This window comes from Sapajus apella, unplaced genomic scaffold (assembly GCF_009761245.1).
Source record: "Sapajus apella isolate SASKATOON/1434 unplaced genomic scaffold, GSC_monkey_1.0 scaffold2, whole genome shotgun sequence".
NCBI lineage: Eukaryota > Metazoa > Chordata > Mammalia > Primates > Cebidae > Sapajus > Sapajus apella.
Genome location: NW_022436942.1, coordinates 70337734 through 70356899, shown reverse-complemented (window position 1 = coordinate 70356899; position 19166 = coordinate 70337734). Strand labels below are relative to the sequence as shown.

The following is a 19166-nucleotide window of genomic DNA, read 5'->3' as shown; positions in this document are numbered from 1 at the left end:
CATATATATATGCATGCTGATATGGATCCTTGACATATTTTAACTCATTTAGTCTTCACAGTAACTGTATAAGGTAGGTACTTTTTATTATTTCCACTTTACAAATGAGGAAACAGATGTTCAATGACTTTCCCAGGGCCACCCGAAAGTGTCAGAGCTGGAATTCAAACTCCAAAGTCCGTGCTCTTTACCACTACACTATCCTGTGTTAAGGGAAAAAACCAGGATGTCTCCAAGTTTTAGAGCCAGTATTAGGAAGGATTGTAGCTGAGCTGTGTTTGAGCATACATCAGGCTTTATTGAACACTGACTAACTGCATAGTGTTTCTTGTAAACATTTTTATCTTGTGATGTTAGTGATCATAACCCTTCTTGCAGTTACCCTTTTGATAATGTATATCAGAAAGAACCTTCATGCAAAAGTCGCCATTTTAAAAACACTTTCAAAACTATTGTTCAGTATTAAATTTAGGAAGATGTCTGGTTACAGTTTTCTTTTTGTGGTCTTATGCATATATTCTCCGTCTCTTTACCACCAATTACCACCAATATGCAACAACAAGAAAAGGGTGTGATTTTTATAAAAGTCTTGTTAATAGCCTGAAATTTAAACCTTAAAGATAATCTTCAGGATCATTAAACAGCTTAATGTTTGTTTCCAAAGTCCTAGCCTCCAGCTTGGTGTATAATATTTCGGATGGTCAGTTTACAAGTCGTGCAGATCTCATAGATGCTGCTGGAAGCTCATTGGGGCGTGGTGCTCTCGTACCAGGATTGGGTAAGAAATAAACGCACATGTTTCTTTGGAAAATTTAAAGTTTTAGCAAATTTGTCTTGAAATATCTTGCAATTCCCTGTGACATTCTAGTTTCCTTGAAAAGAAAGATGTTTTTTGTTTTGTTTTGTTTTTTTGAGACAGAGTCTCTTCTGTCACCTAGGCTAGAGTGAAGTGGCATGATCTTGGCTCACTGCAGCTTCCACCTCCCGGGCTCAAGCAGTCCTCCCACCTGGGCCTCCCGAGTAACTGGGACTACAGGAGCATACCACCATGCCCAGATAACTTTATTTTTTTGTAGAGCCAAGGTCTCACTGTGTCGCCCAGGGTGGTCTCGAACTCCTGGGCTCAAGCAATCCTCCTGCCTTTGCCTCCCTAAGTGCCGGGATTACAGGCATGAGCCGTTGTGCCCAGCCAGAAATAATTTTTTTATACTAAATTTTAATTTTGGGACTCAGTATAAGAAATTGCCTTATGTAACATTCCTCTGAATAAACTGCATTTGAAGATGATGTTTATTAGGTTGTGTGATGATACCCATAAGAAATTCTCAAGATTTATGCCATAAAAAGGTTTATTTCCTGTGAGGAATTGATATATTTGTTATTGTTAGAAAATGAATGTTAAGTAATATATTGGATTTTCTCTTTGACCTGGCTGATAGGAAGCTTATTTCTAAATTTTGGGCTCAGTTACTAGGGCCTTTTATTGTGTATTAATGTTAATTGGTTCTGTTATACCTGGGTTTTTAATGTAAGCCACTTAAATACTTTTTGGAAGTAGGTCACACATAAATCAGTTACTAAGAGCTATCTATTTTGTGAGACTTATTCTTTCTCACACAGGAGTTAAGCAAAATTAAAAATTAAATCCTGCCTTCTTGCTGAGTCCCAGCCTAATGCCTTGCTAAGTAAATCTATGGGAACAGGGATGTGGGTTGTCAACATTAGAGAGCATCCTTGCCCTTCCACTTTGTAGCAGTGATTGTGAGAACTATGTGTACAGGTAGCTGGTGGCATGATGACTGAATACAGTATGCTGTTTTTGCAGGCGCGTGTTATGACACAGTGAACAACATGCTATGGACATGCTCTAATGACTATATCGATCAGTGGTGTAACCCTGGGAATCAAGCCTTCCATTATGTCTGCCAGAGACTTGGAGTCAGTCACATTATCACTGAGCCCAAAGGTGAGGTGGGCTCAGGGTCTTACAGGAAAAGATTTCCCTCTGAAATGTGAGAGAATACCACAGCATTGGTAGGTGAAAACATAGCCCGACCCCAAAATGTGTCACCAGTTTTCCCTCTTTGAACTTTTGAAACCTAAAGTCTTTTGTTACCTGTAACCATGAAAGATGAGTTATGATTAAGCAAATAAGTATGTAAATAGAGCTTTTGAGGTGGTCCATAGATGCTTTTAAAGAAAAATTGTCATGTCCTTCCTGAAACTGTTGGAACTTTGGTGTAAAAATTGATTATTTGTATTTGGCATGGGATTATATGCCGTCGTAGTGTTTTGCATTGATAGTGACTTGTTTATATACAAACTTATAGTTAGGTGGCTGGGCACGGTGGCTCACGCCTGTAATCCCAGCACTTTGGGAGGCAGAGGTGGGCAGGTTCCCCGAGGTTGGGAGTTTGAGACAAACTTATAGTTAGATAGAATTACCAATGAGGACCTTTGTATTTTTAAATATTAATATGAACATTCTTAATATTAAGTTAATATTAACTTAAAATCTTGTTGCTTTAAAGTCAACTATACTAATATGGAGGAATGAATCACTCAGCAAGCCCCCTCCCCATAAAGCAACACTAAAACAGGCAAAATTATCAAAAACAACTGTTTCCCGGCTCTGGAAATTGCCAACGCATACACCAAATTGAGAGTGGTTGTTCGTTAGAAAAAACCCTGAACTTTGGTTTGGGTAAGGATGGTGGCAGCCTGTGGTGTTCCTAGCTAAAGCTGCTCCTATCCTCCACCTCAGTCTGCTCTGAGACAATTACTTTGCTGACCACATCAAGCTTGGTCAGCACAATAATTCAGAGTGGGGAAGATTGTGAAAAGCAGCAGCTTTGCTATTAGGAGCAAAGCATGGAAAAACCTCAAGTCTATTAGCATTGTCAGTAATAGTAGTCATCTTGGTGGCAAACAACAGAAACCAGTGGCTCATCTGGTCTTAAATCATGATTCCATTTAGGGCAAGCAGTGGCCCAGCCGACTAGCTAGAAGGTTACTAGTGAGATCTGGATAGTGAGAAAGCTGTTGGGGACCAATCACCTACACAGAAAAGGCCTAAGACAGCCTAAGCTACTCACATAACCGTGGCTCAACATGAGTCTGCATACACATGCGAAGCTGTGAGAGGGCCCAACAGGAAGTAAAAACCAGGGCAGAGTTTAAAACTGCCTGAACTTTGCTGCAGTTCCTCCAAAACACACAGATCCATCCAGGGTGAAAAGTGTTACTGGCTCAAGGTGTTGGAGCACAATCATTGGTTGACAACCACTAAGGGATACAGATAGGGGTGAACCCCTAGGAAGCCAGGCTGAAAAAAGAAAAACAAGAATAATAATAAAAAAAAATGAGGCCAGGCATGGTGGCTCATGCCTGTAATCCAAATTCTTTGGGAGGCTGAAATGGGCAGATCGCCTGAGGTCAGGAATTTGAGACCAGCCTGGCCAACATGATGAAACCCCGTCTCTACTAAAAATACAAAAAAATTAGCAGGGCATGATGGCAGGTGCCTGTAATCTCAGCTACTTGGGAGGGTGAGGCAGGAGAATCGCTTGAACCTGAGAGGTGGAGGTTGCAGTGAGCTGAGATCATGCCATTGCACACCAGCCTGGGCAACAAGAGTAAAACTCTGTCTCAAATAAATGAATGAATGAATGAATGAATGAATGAAACAAGGATTTGAAAAAATAAATAAATAAACTGAGAAGAGAAATCAGTAACCACGAAATGCAGGAGAAACTCAGGTGTTGGACTGATGACTTTAAAATCAGATGACTTAAAGCAACCATTATAAATACGTTTAAAGAACGAAAGGAATCCAAGCTTAAAAAATTAAAGGAAAGTATGATGACTATGATTAAGCAAATTGAGAATTTCAGTAAAGAAATTATTTAAAAAAAATGAAATGGAAATTCTGGATTTGAAAAGAAAAATTCATTAGAGTGACTCCACTACAGATTTGAGCTGCAGGGAGAAGAAAGCAGCAAACTTGGGCCATAGATTGGTAGAGTTGTTCTGTCTGAAGGGCAAAACAGGACACTTGGGGAGTACTGGTCAGGCATTTGTAGACTAGGATGTCCTTCTCTGTGGGTTCATTTGATGCTTTCTCATGGTTAAACTGATGTTATGGATTGGGGAAGAATATCACAGAAGCAATATCCCCTTCATATTAATTACATCATATTCCAGGATACATGATATTGACATGACTTATTACTAGTGATATTAAAAACTGATCACTTGGTTTAAATAGCATCTGCCAGGTTTCTCCACTATAAAGTTGCGACTTTTCCCTTTCCATACTCTGTTAGTCTCGACCACACTGAAGGGAAGAGGAATTAAGCTCCACTTCCTGGAAGAAGCATATCAGAGAACTTGTAGACAAATGTTAATCACCACGATAATTAATATCTCTAGGGTCAGTGTATTTTCTCAGCTTTCATTCTTGATTATGGTATTTGTGTAAATTTACTAAAACTTAGTGAGTTGTGCATTTAGAGTAGGCGAGTTTTGTGGAATGTAAATTATATCTTGATAAAGCTATTTTTTTTTTTGAAAAAGCAAAAAGTAGAAAAGAAAGTCTACATTACATTAGTGACTCCCAAACCTTTTGCCTAAACTGCATACTATGGATTCACTTGCACTTGGTTATCTAATGGACATTTTCAGCTTAACATGTCAAACATGAGGAGCCATATATAGATGGGAGCCATTTATAGGGGTTCTAATGTGGAGCAGCCATGGGACATGGAGAGGTTTTACTGGAGAGGTTTTACTAGAATGGTTACCAACAGGGGCTGTGGACTGAGGTGGCCTGAGTCCAAATCCCGGCTCTACCACTTCTTAGCTGTGTGACCTAGGGCAAGTTCCGTAACTTCTCTAACTCTTGGTTTATTGATCTACAACAGGGCTAAAATAGTCTAAGTTGAGAACCATGTAAAGCATTCAGCTCATTCTTCAGCATATAGAAAGGGTACAGCAAGTGGTAGCTACTTATGTTCCAAACAAATGAACTCCCCAAGTGTTTTCACCCTAGCACCTGTGGCAGGGAGAAGGGTTCTCTGGCAGCAGTAAAAGAGATTATAGCCAAAATACCCTTTCCTAGTGCACATGACCCTTTTATAAGTCAGAGGCCTATTCTTTGGGGACCACCCATAGAGACGTCTTTCCTCACTCAGTTTCCTTTTCATCTTCTAGAAGAGGCTATAACCACGAATGAGGTTATAAACCAGTTATTGCACCATGTTGGTGCGATGTGCATACACCAACTCAATCTTCTTGCTACCAACCCCAATCTTCCAATCACAAGTGTCTTGGGCAAGCAGCATCCAATTGAAGCACACCATCTTAGCAGTATTTGTGACATTATGGAGAAGGCCATGGTTAATGGAGATACCTGTATTATACGCTGCATTCTCGTTGTCTTTCAGGTAAATACACTGTTTTGAGATAAATAAGATGGTAGAGAAAAGGAAATGCAAACCTTGGCTTCAGCCAGTTCATTTTTACCAGAATAAAAATTTAATAACTTTCCTGTTCTGCATCTTACCCACCTTCTAATCCTGTAATTAGAATTACATTCATTGCACTGTAATTAATGAAATATTGCTATACATAGCTCATTGCAGTTAATATATGCAAAATATTTACTATAATTATACCATTATACAATAGAAGAGATTGTGGTTAAAAAAATTCACCTGGTTATTTGTTCATAGGCTATCTACCATGTACTTTCTTTGTAGGGATAATTTTATCCCCAGTAGAATTAGCATTTTTAGATAAACTCCTTATGTTTCTGTAGGTGGTATTTAAATTTTTCTTCAGCCCACAAACTGAAAGGAATCGAGACATCATTCGACGGTCGGGATTGCTTCTTTGGCAGTTGTTGATGGCACCAAAAGATCAAATTTGCCCTGAAATTCAGAAGGAAGTCTGCCTTGCCATCAGGTAAACAGCTAATGATTTTCGTAATTCTCTCTGCAAAATGATTCTTCTGCAAAGCATTGTAATCGTCCCTGAAAGCTGGTAGTACAAATGTCTCTTACCCCATCCCCCAGTCGGGACTTCATGGATTGGGAATAATTTCAATGGAGAGGGGTTTGTGGCCCCACCCTCAGAGCACCAAAGCCAACTATGTACCTACATTTCCTTATCTCACTGTTTGGATCTAAAAAAAAAACACAAAACAAAAAACCCTTTAAGCGGATATTTTCATTGTTTGCAAGCTGATATTCTCATTTTGCGTAATGTGGCAGGGTAGTTAAGAAGCAGGCTTTGGCAGCAGGCAGACCTGGGTTCTAGACTTTGCCGCTTACTAGTATGATCTTGGTTTAAGATTCACATTTCCTAAGCTGTAAGATGGGCATAAAAATAGCACCTGTTTTATGGGTTTATGAGGTTTTCCTAAGGTAAGACCTGATTCAAAGTAAGCGCTCAACAGTGCGAGCCTTTATCAATCTGTTTAAAACCTTTTGAGACAAGAGAGCAGAATTTACAGGCCATTTTCTATTTATTGTCAATCTTTTTTTTTTTTTAGTTCAGTAAACTTTTTTTTTTGAGATAGAGCTTTGCTCTTGTCGTCCAGGCTTGAGTTTAGTGGTACAATCTCGGCTCACCCCAACCTCCATCTCCCAGATTCAAGCAATTCTCCTGCCTCAGGCTCCCGAGCAGGGATTACAAGTGCCCAACACCACACCCACCTAATTTTTTTGTATTTTTAGTAGAGATGGAGTTCTGCCATGTTGGCCAGGCTGGTCTCAAACTCCTGACCTCAGATAATCCACCCACCTCGGCCTCCCAAAGTGCTGGGATTACAGGTGGGAGCCACTGCATCTGGCCACAGAGAACTTTTATTCAGGAATACAGCCTTAAAGTGACCAAGTATAATTTAGTGACCGAGAGAGCTGGGTGGTTGGTCTGAAAGATCCATATGATAAGGGTGAGCATAGATGACAGGGCATTGTTTTCCTTCCACAGTACATTATGCTTCAAATCTCTTTCTGTGGAGCATTAAGGCAATGATTGAAATCTGATATTCTGAGGAAACTTTTGGAGGAGATAGGTATATTCACTGTCTTGATTGTGGTGATGGTTTTATTGGTGTATACATATGTCAGACTTACCAGATTGTACATTTTAGAATTGACTGAATGTTAAAACTCAGTTGAAAAAGAAAACAGTCTAAGTGTGGTAACTCACACCTATAATCCCAGCACTTTGAGAGGCCACAGCAGGATGATTGCTGAGGTCAAGTTTGAGACCAGTCTGGGCAACATAGTAAGACCTCATCTCTACAAAAATATTTAAATTAACCAGGTGTCCTGGCATGCACCTGTAGTCCCAGCTATTCAGGAGGCTGAGATGAGAGGATCACTTGAGCCCAGGAGGTCAAGGCTGCAGTGAGCCAACGTCGCACCACTATACTCCATGCACTCCAACCTGGGCGACAGAGTGCGATTCTGTCTAAAACACACACACACACACACACACACACACACACACACACACACACACACAAATAAAGAATTGAAAAGAAAAAAGATTCTGATGCTATTTGCAATACTGTTCTTCCCTGCTTTTTGGAAAAACTGAGAATTAGAAATTCACTTTCTTAAGTGATTTTTTGGGAAGGCACAATTAGTATATGTAGGCTTGACTACATTGACTTTTCATAGCTTACCAATTCCCTTTAACCAGTTCTGCGTCTGGCCCCAAGTAACATCATTTTGGTAATTCAGAGGAGCAGGAGGAGGAGAGGAATGCCATTTATCAGGGAAGTGATTGGACTGGATCGTGACAGTGAATTTAGATTCAAATACCTTTTTGGGCCAGGTACAGTGGCTCACACCTGTAATCCCAGCACTTTGGGAGGCCAAGGCAGGTAGATCGCTTGAGCTCAGGAGTTTAAGACTAACCTGGGCAACATATTGAGACCCTGTCTCAATTTTTTAAAAATAAAAGTTATTTCACAGTTTTATGTAATCCAATTGGCATCTTTAATAAAAATAAGAATTTAAATATTTAGAGTTTTGATTTTTAGAACATTTGATTAAATATTTTTGACTTTTTTGTCATTTCAGCTCTGGTTTAAATATCTTGTACCCAGGTGAAACTGAAATCAATAACTTACTTAAGCTGGTCTTAACAGAAGGTAAGAAGTAATCCTTTAAATTATCTTTGAACAGCTGTCCTTTTTTTTGTCCTCAAGAAAACAACTCCATATTAAGATAATTGAGACTTCTTTATATATGTTAGTCAGCATATTTAAAAAAATGTATCTGCAGGCCAGGCATGGTGGCTCACACCTGTAATCCCAGCACTTTGGTAGGCCAAGTCAGAAGGATCACTTGACCCAGGAGCTCAAGACCAGCCTGGGCAATATAGCAAGACCCTGACTCTACAAAAAATAAAAAAAATTAGCCGGGTATGGTGGCCCATACCTTGTTGTCCCAGCTCTCAGAAGTATGAGGCAGGAGGATTGCTTTAGCCCAGGAGGTTGAGACTGCAGTGAGCTCTGATTACGTGACTACACTTAGCTTGGGCAACAGAGCGAGAAGACATCTCAAAAAAAAAAGAAAGAATGTATCTGCCTATCTACATATATGCTTATACTTCAGCCAGACTGACAGCAAAAACTGTGTTTTATATATCTGTAAGCTTTATAAAGTTTCTGACTCCACTGCTTAGCATAATGTATGTGACTATAGATGTTTAACGAATAAAATAATGACACTGGTGATTTCTAAGCCAGTTGTCTTCACACATTGGAGCCTAACTTTTTCTTAGACTAAACAACAGCAAAAGTTACTTTGTTAAAGACAGTTGGCATTAAAAAGCAACATTAAGGAACTGAAAATCACACTTAATGATATATCAAGAGGGTAATTACACTTTGATCAGGATGCTAGTTAAAAAGTCAGATTTGTTGTGATGTCATTTTTGCTGCTTTTATTTTTATATTTCTGTATGTCTAGTACCCCTAGCTTGCCAACAATCTATTTGTTTAAACACTTTTTAAAAATAGCATCAGTTTTCTGGTAGTCATTACCAAGGTAGTTTATGGAGCTTTGTCCCTTGTTAGGAGAGAGAAACAGTGGACTCTCCCAGCTACGGGATGTGATCCTAACCAATCTGGCTGAACAGCTCCAAAACAACCGATTTGGCAGCGATGAGGATGATCATTACAGGTGACACCAGTTATATTATTCATTCCTAGACTTTGTGTTCACAGTCATTAATTTACATTTAAATGTGTTTGATCGACTTCAGTCTCCTGTTAAAATGCATATGATCGTTAGCATGTTAAACCTGAAACGTGGACCAGGTAATTCCAGTTACCCTCGGCACTGATAATTGCACCTTTCAGTTTTATCAGTAAAGTAAGTTGGGCCTGGGGAAAGGGTCTGTAGCAGAAATAACAGATGGAACTTATTTAGGAGATCTTGGTTCAGAGTACTATCCAAATTGCTAGTCTATGAGAAAGGCTGAGTATGTGTGTTAGAGCTGGTGAAGGGGATGAAGGTGTTGTTTTTCTGTGTTATTTATAAAATTCATTGACTTGGTAGTTGGGTGCCATTTGATTTCTATTAGTTTGGTTTAAATAATACAGCTAGCTGTTAGCATTATTACTAAGGTGATTTGCTTACAGAATCAATTAATTATGTATCTTCTATTTGTCATCTTACACCAATTATGTAAAACTTATTCTTTTATCAATAAACCATCAATATTTTATTGTTACATTTTTCCTGCATTTTTAAGACTAAATGATGAACTTTTACACTACATTCTGAAGATTGTTGTACGAGAATCCTGTATCTTAATCACCAAGTGCCAAACTGTCTCTAAAGATGATTTTCAAAAGCTCCTTTCAACTGTGCCTGTAAGTAAAAATGTGCTTAATGAAAGAAAAATTATATCAAGCATCCCTGTTTTCTTTTTTTTTTTTTTTTTTTTTTTTTTTTTGAGACGGAGTTTCGCTCTTGTTACCCAGGCTGGAGTGCAATGGCGCGATCTCGGCTCACCGCAACCTCCACCTCCTGGGTTCAAGCAATTCTCCTGCCTCAGCCTCCCGAGTAGCTGGGACTACAGGCATGCACCACCATGCCCAGCTAATTTTTGTATTTTTGGTAGAGACGGGGTTTCACCATGTTGACCAGGACAGTCTCGATCTCTTGACCTCGTGATCCACCCGCCTCGGCCTCCCAAAGTGCTGGGATTATAGGCGTGAGCCACCGCGCCCGGCCCCCTGTTTTCATTTTATTGTATTGACAGGTGTGTGTATACATACAGACTTAATTTATGAAAGGCCAGGCACGGTGGCTCACGCCTGTAATCCCAGCACTTTGGGAGGCCAAGGCGGGTGATCACCTAAGGTCACGAGTTCAAGACCAGTGTGGCCAACATGGTGAAACTCCGTCTCTACTAAAGATACAAAAGTTAGCCAGATATGGTGGTGCACACCTGTAATCTCAGCTACTCAAGAGGCTAAGGCAGGATAATCATGTGAACCCGAGTGGCAGAGGTTGCAGTGAGCTGAGACCGTGCCACTACACTCCAGCCTGGATGATAGAGGAAGACTTTATCTCTAATAATAATAATAATAATAATTTATGAAAGTCAGTAGATTACTACTTAACTTAGAAATGTAGAGCTAGACAAATCCACTTGAAAAACTTTTTCCAGAGACTGTTCCCCCTGCTGAAAATTACTTGATGCAATAAATTGATCAGAATTGGGTGTTTTTATCTAGTGAGAGTTTATTCCCTTATTAATTTTTAATTTTACATTGTTTTCTAAACCGTGAGTAAAGTTTTATAGAGACCAATAGGAATCAAAAGATTCTTTTAAGGGTTTGGGTATTCTTCTATAATGTAGATGTGTGTGAGAGGGAGGGGGAAGAATAATTATTGAGGGAAAAATTCAAGTAAGTATTCTGATTAGTGAGGATTGTGTAGCAAAAGGCAGAAAGTTATAGTAAATGTGTCAAAGTACGTATGGAAAGCCATATGGAAATAAGTCACGTGAAAAACTAACTTCGTCTGTTTTCTGTACTTTCTCTTTTTGTTTTCTTTGTCAAAATCTTTTAAAAACATGAGGATTACATGATCACTCTTTCAGTAGGGTTTAGATCATTTAAATGCCCTTATTTGTATTAAAGGCTGCATCCTCCTGCCTGCGCTATCTGATGGCAGTTCAGAATCATCTTCTCAGTAACACTATTTTGATTAAACCTGATGAGAATGATGACAGTGACAGCTCCTTGCAGGGAGAGACATTGAAGGTACAGGTAAACACCAAGCTTTATTTTAACGATGTGTTCTACCCAGTGTGTAAAGCAGTTGATTGGCTAAATTTCTGTGTATTATGATGTCAGAATTCACCTTGTGGCTTATATTCTTGTGAGAGATAACATTAGGCCACTCATTCCACAGATTTTTTATGTCATTGCACAGTGGTCACCATATTTGTGACACTCATAATGTGCCATCCATGTGCTCCTGTCAACCTTTTGTGCCTTTGTTTACTTCCATCTTCTTTTAAAAACTATATAATATGGCACTTACAAGTGATCTCATATGTACCTGAAATTTATATCTATATAGACATACATATATCTATAAATCTTGGAGCATTAAATAATTTAAAATTTTTGATGGTTTATTCTCTTGATTAAAATAACTTTTAAAAGATGATAGTTTTCTCTCAATCTTCGTGTGGAATAATCTCAATGCTCAAGGCTGTTGTTTGCATTGTTCTTCAGAATTTCAACTTTGTGGGAGAATCAGAGAAATCAACTAGAATTTTATTCTTTCTTAAAATGTTAACCACACTGAAAAATCAACCAAGGAAGCCATAGTTAAAGATAAAAGCCATTACAGTTTGCCCTTTTCTCACTCCTTTATGTGTATATATTATTTAAATCATATATCTGATAGTTTGTATTTATGAGTTTATCTCATCGTATAATCCAAAATTTTTAAATAGGCAGACATACATGCAAGTTGTTGATAATATTTAACTTCTCTTGCCTTAGTTTCCTCATCAGTAAAAAAGGACAATAATATATTCTTTGTAAAGTTGCTGTATTAGCAACAAGCCCTGTAAATACCTGGCACTTTGCTGCTATGTGGTATGGAGTCAGTAGATGATCGTGCATGTCATTAGTGTGACTTAAAGCATGATTTGGCTCATCATTAGTTCAGAGTTCCTACTCTGTTAATGATAAAAAAAAAAAAAATCTCAATAATACTAAAAATGGCTGAGTGTGATGGCTCACACCTGTAATCCTAGCACTTTGGGAGGCTGAAGCAGGCAGATCACTTGAGGCCAAGAGTTCGAGACCAACCTGGCCTACATGGTGAAACCCTGTCTCTACTGAAAAATATAAGAATTAGCTGGGCCTAGTGGCGCCTGCCTGTAATTCCAGCTACTGGGGAGGCTGAGGCAGGAGAATCGCTTGAACTGAGGAGGCGGAGGTTGCAGGGAGCCCTGATTGCACTCCAGCCTGGGCAACAGAGTGAGACTCTGTCTCAATCAATCAATCAATCAATCAAAATAGTAAAAAAGACCTCAGAAAATTCTAGCAATGAGAAAGTTTTGTCTATTTGAAGGCTCAATTATAATCTTAGTAAAATTTTTTTTTTTCTTTTGAGATGGAGCCTTACTCTGTTACCTAGCTGGAGTGCAGTGGCTCAGTCTCAGATCACTGCAACCTCTACCTCCCAGGTTCAAGCAATTCTCCTGCCTCAGCCACCTGAGTAGCTTGAATTACATACGTGAGCCACGATGCCTAGCTAATTTTTGTATTTTTAGTAGAGATGGGGTTTGTACCATGTTGGCCAGGCTGGTCTAGAACTCCTGACCTCAAGCAATCCATCCGCCTCGGCCTCCCAAAGTGCTGGAATTATAGGCATGAGCCACTACGCCCGGCCTAGCCTTAGCATATTCTTAATTAAACCATAGAGAGAAATATAAAGACTCTTACGAAAGGCTGAATAGGCTTAGTTGTCTAGGTTTCTTGGGAAAAGTTAAAAAACACATACATGTCCCCTAAAGAGTTTGTATTTTTTTTAATTGAAAATAACTGTAAACTAAACATTTCTATGATGTTAGCTAGTCTTTCTTAATGCATTATTTAGTATTTGTACTCCCATGAACTCTTTGTTATTTTAATGTTTAATTGCCTGTAACTGCCTGCTACTTTAATTGAATTTTTTTAACTGCCTGTTTTCAAGTGTGATGGGTTTAAGACATTAAGTAAAAGGTCACTTGTACTGTTTCAGAATGTTGTGTTTTTGTCTCATTTTATTCACCGCCTCTACATGCACCTTTTACTGTTCTGTTTTTCTCTTTAGCTATCCTCATACCACCCAAGGCAGTCTTCCACCTGGACAGTTTCTGGGCTGGCCACCAGGAGCTCTCTTGTGCTGGATGGGATGGGAGATAGGCCTTTTCTCCTAGGGACTCAGTGTGATCCCTCTGAAATACTGCGTATTTCTGTCAGCTCTCCAGACCCTGGTCTCCCAAATTGCTACTTGCCATCCTGGCAGAATTTACTGCTTTGGGCTTATTCTGGCCACCTCATTATTTCATTTGGAAATGCATCATTAAATACATCATTTCATGTTGTCACTGTGAACGTACGTTCATCACAAAGCTTAAAAATAATATGATGATATTTTCTGCCTAGGAGCTAAAAGTCAGTATTTTGGCTCTTGCCACCCAAATCCTGACTGGATGTGATGAAGTGTTGGAAATGCTACAGCAGGTCACAACTGCCCTCATAAATAGTGACATAGCAGACCGTGAGCAGAGGTGAGGAATGGATTTGTGGGCTGTGACCAGCTGCCCTTCGGAAAGAAAAATTTGTTTATTAAAACTAAATCTTTTTAGAACAGAATATAGAAGGATTAGTTTTATATAGATAGATTTTTGTGAGAATAGGCTGAAAGGGCAAGTGCTTGAAAGCCAAGTGCAGTTACACTCTTTCATGTGCTTTCAGGTGAGACTGGACCAACAGCCATGATCTAAGGGTAGCAAGGTTATGGAGGGCATAGCCTGATCTCTGCCACTTGGGACTTCTAGTGTCATCACTCCCAAACTGGCCTTTCCTTTAATTATTGAGGTCAGCACCATGCATACTTAGTTTCCTCATGATAAAGACTTCTGGAAGGAAGAAGTGACTTATCAACTGCTACTCAAAAGATGACACTGATGTGATATCTCAAGATTTTACTGTAATTTTACTTCTCTAAATACATGACTGACCTATATAGAGGGCAAACTTCTTTTTCACAGGAATAAAGCCCTTTCTCAGCCCTTCACATGAAAACTTCTGCTGTGGTTTGCTTTTAGAGATGCATTGCCCACTATGTTTTTTGACGATTTGAATGTTAGATCTAAAAGAATCCTACAGTGTAATTTTTGCTTTTGTAACCCTGTCTGTTACTCTGGCCTTGGTTCTTGCTCACTCCTAGGAAGTAGATAGGAGGTTGGGATTGAGAACAGTATAACCAGATAAGCATTGCATTGAGGCTTAGTAATACGTAATTCAATCTAATGGGAGAGCCTGAGTTTCTGGTTCCAATACCAATATCCCAAATAGCCTTAGGGAATTTACATAATCCATTTCTTTTTGCATTCCTTAATTTACTAGCAGGGGACAGGGATATTAAGAATGTGATTTTAAAGATAAATTTAAAATTTGCCTACTTAGATTAGTCAAAGTCATATAGACTGAAAGTAGAATGGTGGTTGCCAGGGGCTGGGGGAAAGGGGAAAATGAGGAGTTACTGTTTAAAGGGTATAGAGTTTTGGTTTTATAACACGAAAAAGAGTTGTGGAGATGGATGGTGATGATAGTTGCACATTATTTAATAACGTTGAAATGTACACTTAAAATGGTTAAGATGGTAAATGTTATGCTATATTTATTTTACTATAATAAAAGAAAATTGGGGGGAAAAAGATCTGCCTGCTTCTGCACGTACCAGACAAGCCTCACTTTCTCTAGACCAGTAATGGATGTCATAGCTATGGGCAGGCGAATCAATGTTGTAGCCATTCACTTCCTCCTTTTTAGAGTGCCCAGTGTAGCATAGTGACCAGCAGGGAACTTTACAGGTAGTAGCTATTGGCATTTTAGAACCCATTTGTAAAGTGCTTCAAAGGTGCCATGTAGGTTGGCTCCATAGTTCACGCCTGCAATTGCAGCAGTTTGGGAGGCCGGGATGGGAGGATCACTTCTGCCCAGGAGATCAAGGCTGCAGTGAGCTCTGATGGTACCACTGCACTCCAGCCTGGGTGACAGAGTGAGACCCTGTCTCCCAAAAAAAAAAAAAAAAAAAAAGGCATTTTATAAACTTTTTGGCAAAAACACAGATTGAAGGTGAAACCCATTAATAACTTTCTGTTCTTCCCCTCTCCTTCAGTGGCAGAAGGTGGAAAATTTGTGGACTGAGTTGCTATCACTGAAATTGCTTAACTAGTTTAAGGAGATGCAGTTTAAGAGAATTTGTCAGATAAAGATGACATTAGTTGCTTCTTCACGTGTTTGGGCGTTGCTTAGGCTGTGTGTTTTTCTTGAACTTTTTGTAGGTTAAAAGGCTTGGAACAAGTTACTAAGGCTACTATGCTTGGTCACCTTCTTCCAGTGTTACTGACCTCCCTGATGCATCCAAATTTACAGACTCTGATCATGGCCGATGCCCTGATGCCTCAGCTAGTGCAGCTGGTACTCTATACCAGCCAGGTATGATCCTTGATGTGCCAAATGAACTGCTTTTTGGCCAAGCTGCTTCACAGCGTGGCTGTTTGCTTTCGCTGAAGACAGAATAAACATAATCCTGTCTTTCAGAAACTAAGGGTAATAATGATGGAATGAAGAAAAATATCATGTCATAAAAATAAATATTAAGGGAAAATATTTTGTTTGGCTAAATTACTAAGTGCAATCTTTTAGTGAGTGTTCATAGCCAATCAGCTGTAAAAATACTAATATACAATGCTACTAAAACCCTACCATTATAGTTTGTCTCCTGAGTCCCTTGCCAGCTAATAGTAGCTAATATAAATGATGTGTTCCATTCCAGCATTAAGTAAAATAATGTCAAGTGGTCTAAGTAGCACAGCATTTCTTGGTGAAGGATTGTAAAAAGGTAATTTAAGAGAGACTTCTAAGTTTGGCTCTTATACCATTCAGATAACTGACAGTGGCACTCAAAGACATAATGATGGTTTTGTGTTTCAGACGGCTTTGCTGCTTAAAACGCAGTGTCCAGTTTTTGCTGAGGTGGGCTGTTCCCCATGTGGTGCACCAGACCAGAAGTGTAGGCTGTTCCCTGATGAGAGGTAATGGATGCTGCTTCCTTGCAGGAACTCTTTTCTTGTTTTCTTCTGGTGAAAGCCTAGTACTCTTTTTTATGACAATGATTTTTAGCAAGGATTATCTAACTGTGAAAAGAGACTTTGGAATGAAAATTTTAGGTAACTGTAGATTTATAGCAACTGGTTAGAATAAATTTCCCCATGGATCAGAGATTAGTTCAAAATTGATGTGAAATTCTCATATGCTAATAGTGAGGATATAAAATGTTATGACTTTGGCAGGCAGTTAGGCTTTCTTTTCTTTTTTTTTTTTTTTTTCTGATATGGAGTCTTGCTCTGTCACCCAGGCTGGGGTGCAGTGGCATGATCTCAGCTCACTGCAACCTCAGCCTCCCAGGTTCAAGCAATTCTCCTCCCTCAGCCTCCTGAGTAGCTGGAATTACAGGCGTGGGTTACCATGCCCAGCTAATTTTTGTATTTTTAGTAAAGACAGAGTTTCACCACGTTGGCCAGGTTGGTTTCAAACTCCTGACCTTGTGATTCACCCACCTCGGCCTCCCAAAGTGCTGGGATTACAGGCATGAACCACAATGCCCAGCTGGCTGTTTCTTAAAAAGTTAAACATATATCTACTGTATGACTCAACGACTTCACTTTTACGTATTAACACGAGAGAAAAGAAAGCAAAGTTCTTACAAAGGCTTTTACATTAAGGTTCACAACAGTTTTGGTTAGAAGAGCCCAAAACTGGAAACAACGTAAATGTCCATCAATAAGTGAATGGATAAATAAATTGTGATATAGTCATACAACAGACTCTAATCAGCAATAAAAAGGAATGAACTATTGTTATATATAACAGCATGTATATAATCTCAAAATACTAAACCCTGAGCGAAAGAAGCTGCATCCCCTTAGGTCATGTACTATATGATTTCATATATAAAAAACTCTAGAAAATGCAAACTAATCTCTAGTGACAGACAGCAAGTAAGTGTTCACCTAGGGGAGAAATGGAGTGGTTACAAAAAGGAAGAAGGAAACGTAATAGATATAACAAATGTCCAAACTTATCAAGTTGTATGCTTTAAATATGTGCAATTTATTATGTCAATTAGGTTGCATTAAAGCTGAACTTAAAAAAAAATGTTCAGAAAGGAAAGATTTCCTGAGTTTCTCTAGAGCAGAAAGATATGGAATTGAGCTTTTTGCAGTGATAAAAACTTCTCTCTGTGCTGTCTAGTGCCATAGCGACAGGTTGTTATTGAGCACCTGCAAGATAGCTAATGTGACTGAGGAACTGAATTTTAAATTTTATTTCATTTAAATTCAATTTAATTGAAATAGCCACATGTGACTAGTAGCTACCATATTGGACAGTAAGGCTTTGCAGCTCAAGCTTCAGAGTTGAAAGAATAAGAGAATTTCATGGCAGCTAAGTTTAAGTCTTAGGAGTTTGTATTCCACAACCTCAGGCTCCATGAAGTCCTTGAGAGTTCAATTATAGTAGGTAAGAGAACCTTTGAAGGCACCTTTCTTTAGTAAAAATTATAGTAAAAAGTAGTTATGTAGACTTTTGGAGTTTTCAACAATTGGCATGTAGATATCAACAAAAGGAAATTTTTATAGGATGCCAACCCTGTGGGATTTGGAAAGGGGCCAATCTTAAGGATCCTTTACAGTATCCATTTTTTTTTCTGAGTACCTTTAAATGAGAGTTGATCAGGTCTTCTCCTGGATATCAACTGGGCTTCTCCCTTGAAAAGAGGGAAAAATGAAAACATGTTTCTGTTTTTTATCCTGGAAAAAGGCAAAAAAGAAAAAAAAAGCAAATATATAACAACAAAGAAAAAAACCCTTAAATGGAGAAATTTTTAAATGTTTCTGATTGGAAAATTAAAGAGCAATTTAATGTTTACATTATTTTTCCTTAACTTGCCTGCTAAGCTGAATCATTTTCTCTTTTTCTGTTTAGAATGTTAGAAGAGAAGGAGGAGCCAGGATTTCTCACTGGTTTAAAGATTCCTGCCCCATGGGCTGCTGGGAAGACTGTGGAAACAGTCCACCCTGTCAGAGACAACTATAAATTTAAAGAAACGGTCCATATCCCAGGAGCTCGCTGCCTGTACCTTAGATTTGATAGCAGATGCTCTTCACAATATGACTATGACAAAGTAAGTACGAATTGGGTTGTTATTGGTTCCACCTTGAGTAAGCTGATTCTTAGATGCTTCTTATTTTTCTTTGCTGCTGGTCACCATTCTTGACTGATTTCTGTCTGCAGATATCTCTAAGGAGAACTTTTTAAAGATAAAGTTCTTTATCTTTGAAGGGTAGTGATTGAGGGAGTTAAAGAAACACTACCTCTGAGGTCTAAGAACAATGTTTTAATGATATGTTGAAAGTGTACTTTGTAAGCTTTCAGATGCTTAGATCTGAGTGGAATGAAATGTCCCTTTTCGTTTTGCTTACCCCCTGCCCTCCCTGTGTGCTTGAAGTTCCTCCAGATGTGTGATGTCTATTCATCTAGAAAGGTCTCACTGCCCAATTCTTGGGGCTTCTCATGTATCTTTTGGGAAAAGGTGGCTTTTTAGAAGAGTTTCAGAGGTGCTAGGATCTGGTTTATATTTATTTAAACATTTGTTCTTCTTTTTTTGAGGAAGAGTAGTTTCCAACCTGGTGGCTTAACAGTTGAACGAAAGGAAGCATCTTAGGGATTGAAGCATTTTCTTCTACTTAGAATTATTGAATTGTAACCCGTCATGTTAGTCTTGGGAGGAAAGGCTAACGAAATATGTAACATATGAAAGAACAGCTAGAGG

General features: G+C 38.9%; 1 protein-coding gene across 9 annotated transcripts in view; it reads left to right on the top strand.

Moving 5' to 3' along the window:
- HECTD4 (HECT domain E3 ubiquitin protein ligase 4) overlaps window positions 1-19166 on the top strand; it is a 231704-nt gene that overhangs the window by 112395 nt on the left and 100143 nt on the right. For 6 of the 9 annotated variants that reach the window (XM_032240155.1, XM_032240126.1, XM_032240122.1 and 3 more), the window contains exons 10-21: window positions 665-778; window positions 1826-1966; window positions 5212-5444; window positions 5819-5964; window positions 8097-8167; window positions 9098-9203; window positions 9778-9898; window positions 11177-11305; window positions 13709-13833; window positions 15616-15769; window positions 16268-16368; window positions 18320-18518. In XM_032240155.1, coding sequence (XP_032096046.1) covers window positions 665-778; window positions 1826-1966; window positions 5212-5444; window positions 5819-5964; window positions 8097-8167; window positions 9098-9203; window positions 9778-9898; window positions 11177-11305; window positions 13709-13833; window positions 15616-15769; window positions 16268-16368; window positions 18320-18518 — 1640 coding nt within the window. The remainder of the gene's footprint in view (window positions 1-664; window positions 779-1825; window positions 1967-5211; window positions 5445-5818; window positions 5965-8096; window positions 8168-9097; window positions 9204-9777; window positions 9899-11176; window positions 11306-13708; window positions 13834-15615; window positions 15770-16267; window positions 16369-18319; window positions 18519-19166) is intronic. The other 3 variants (XM_032240131.1, XM_032240112.1, XM_032240140.1) reach the window with 1 other exon arrangement.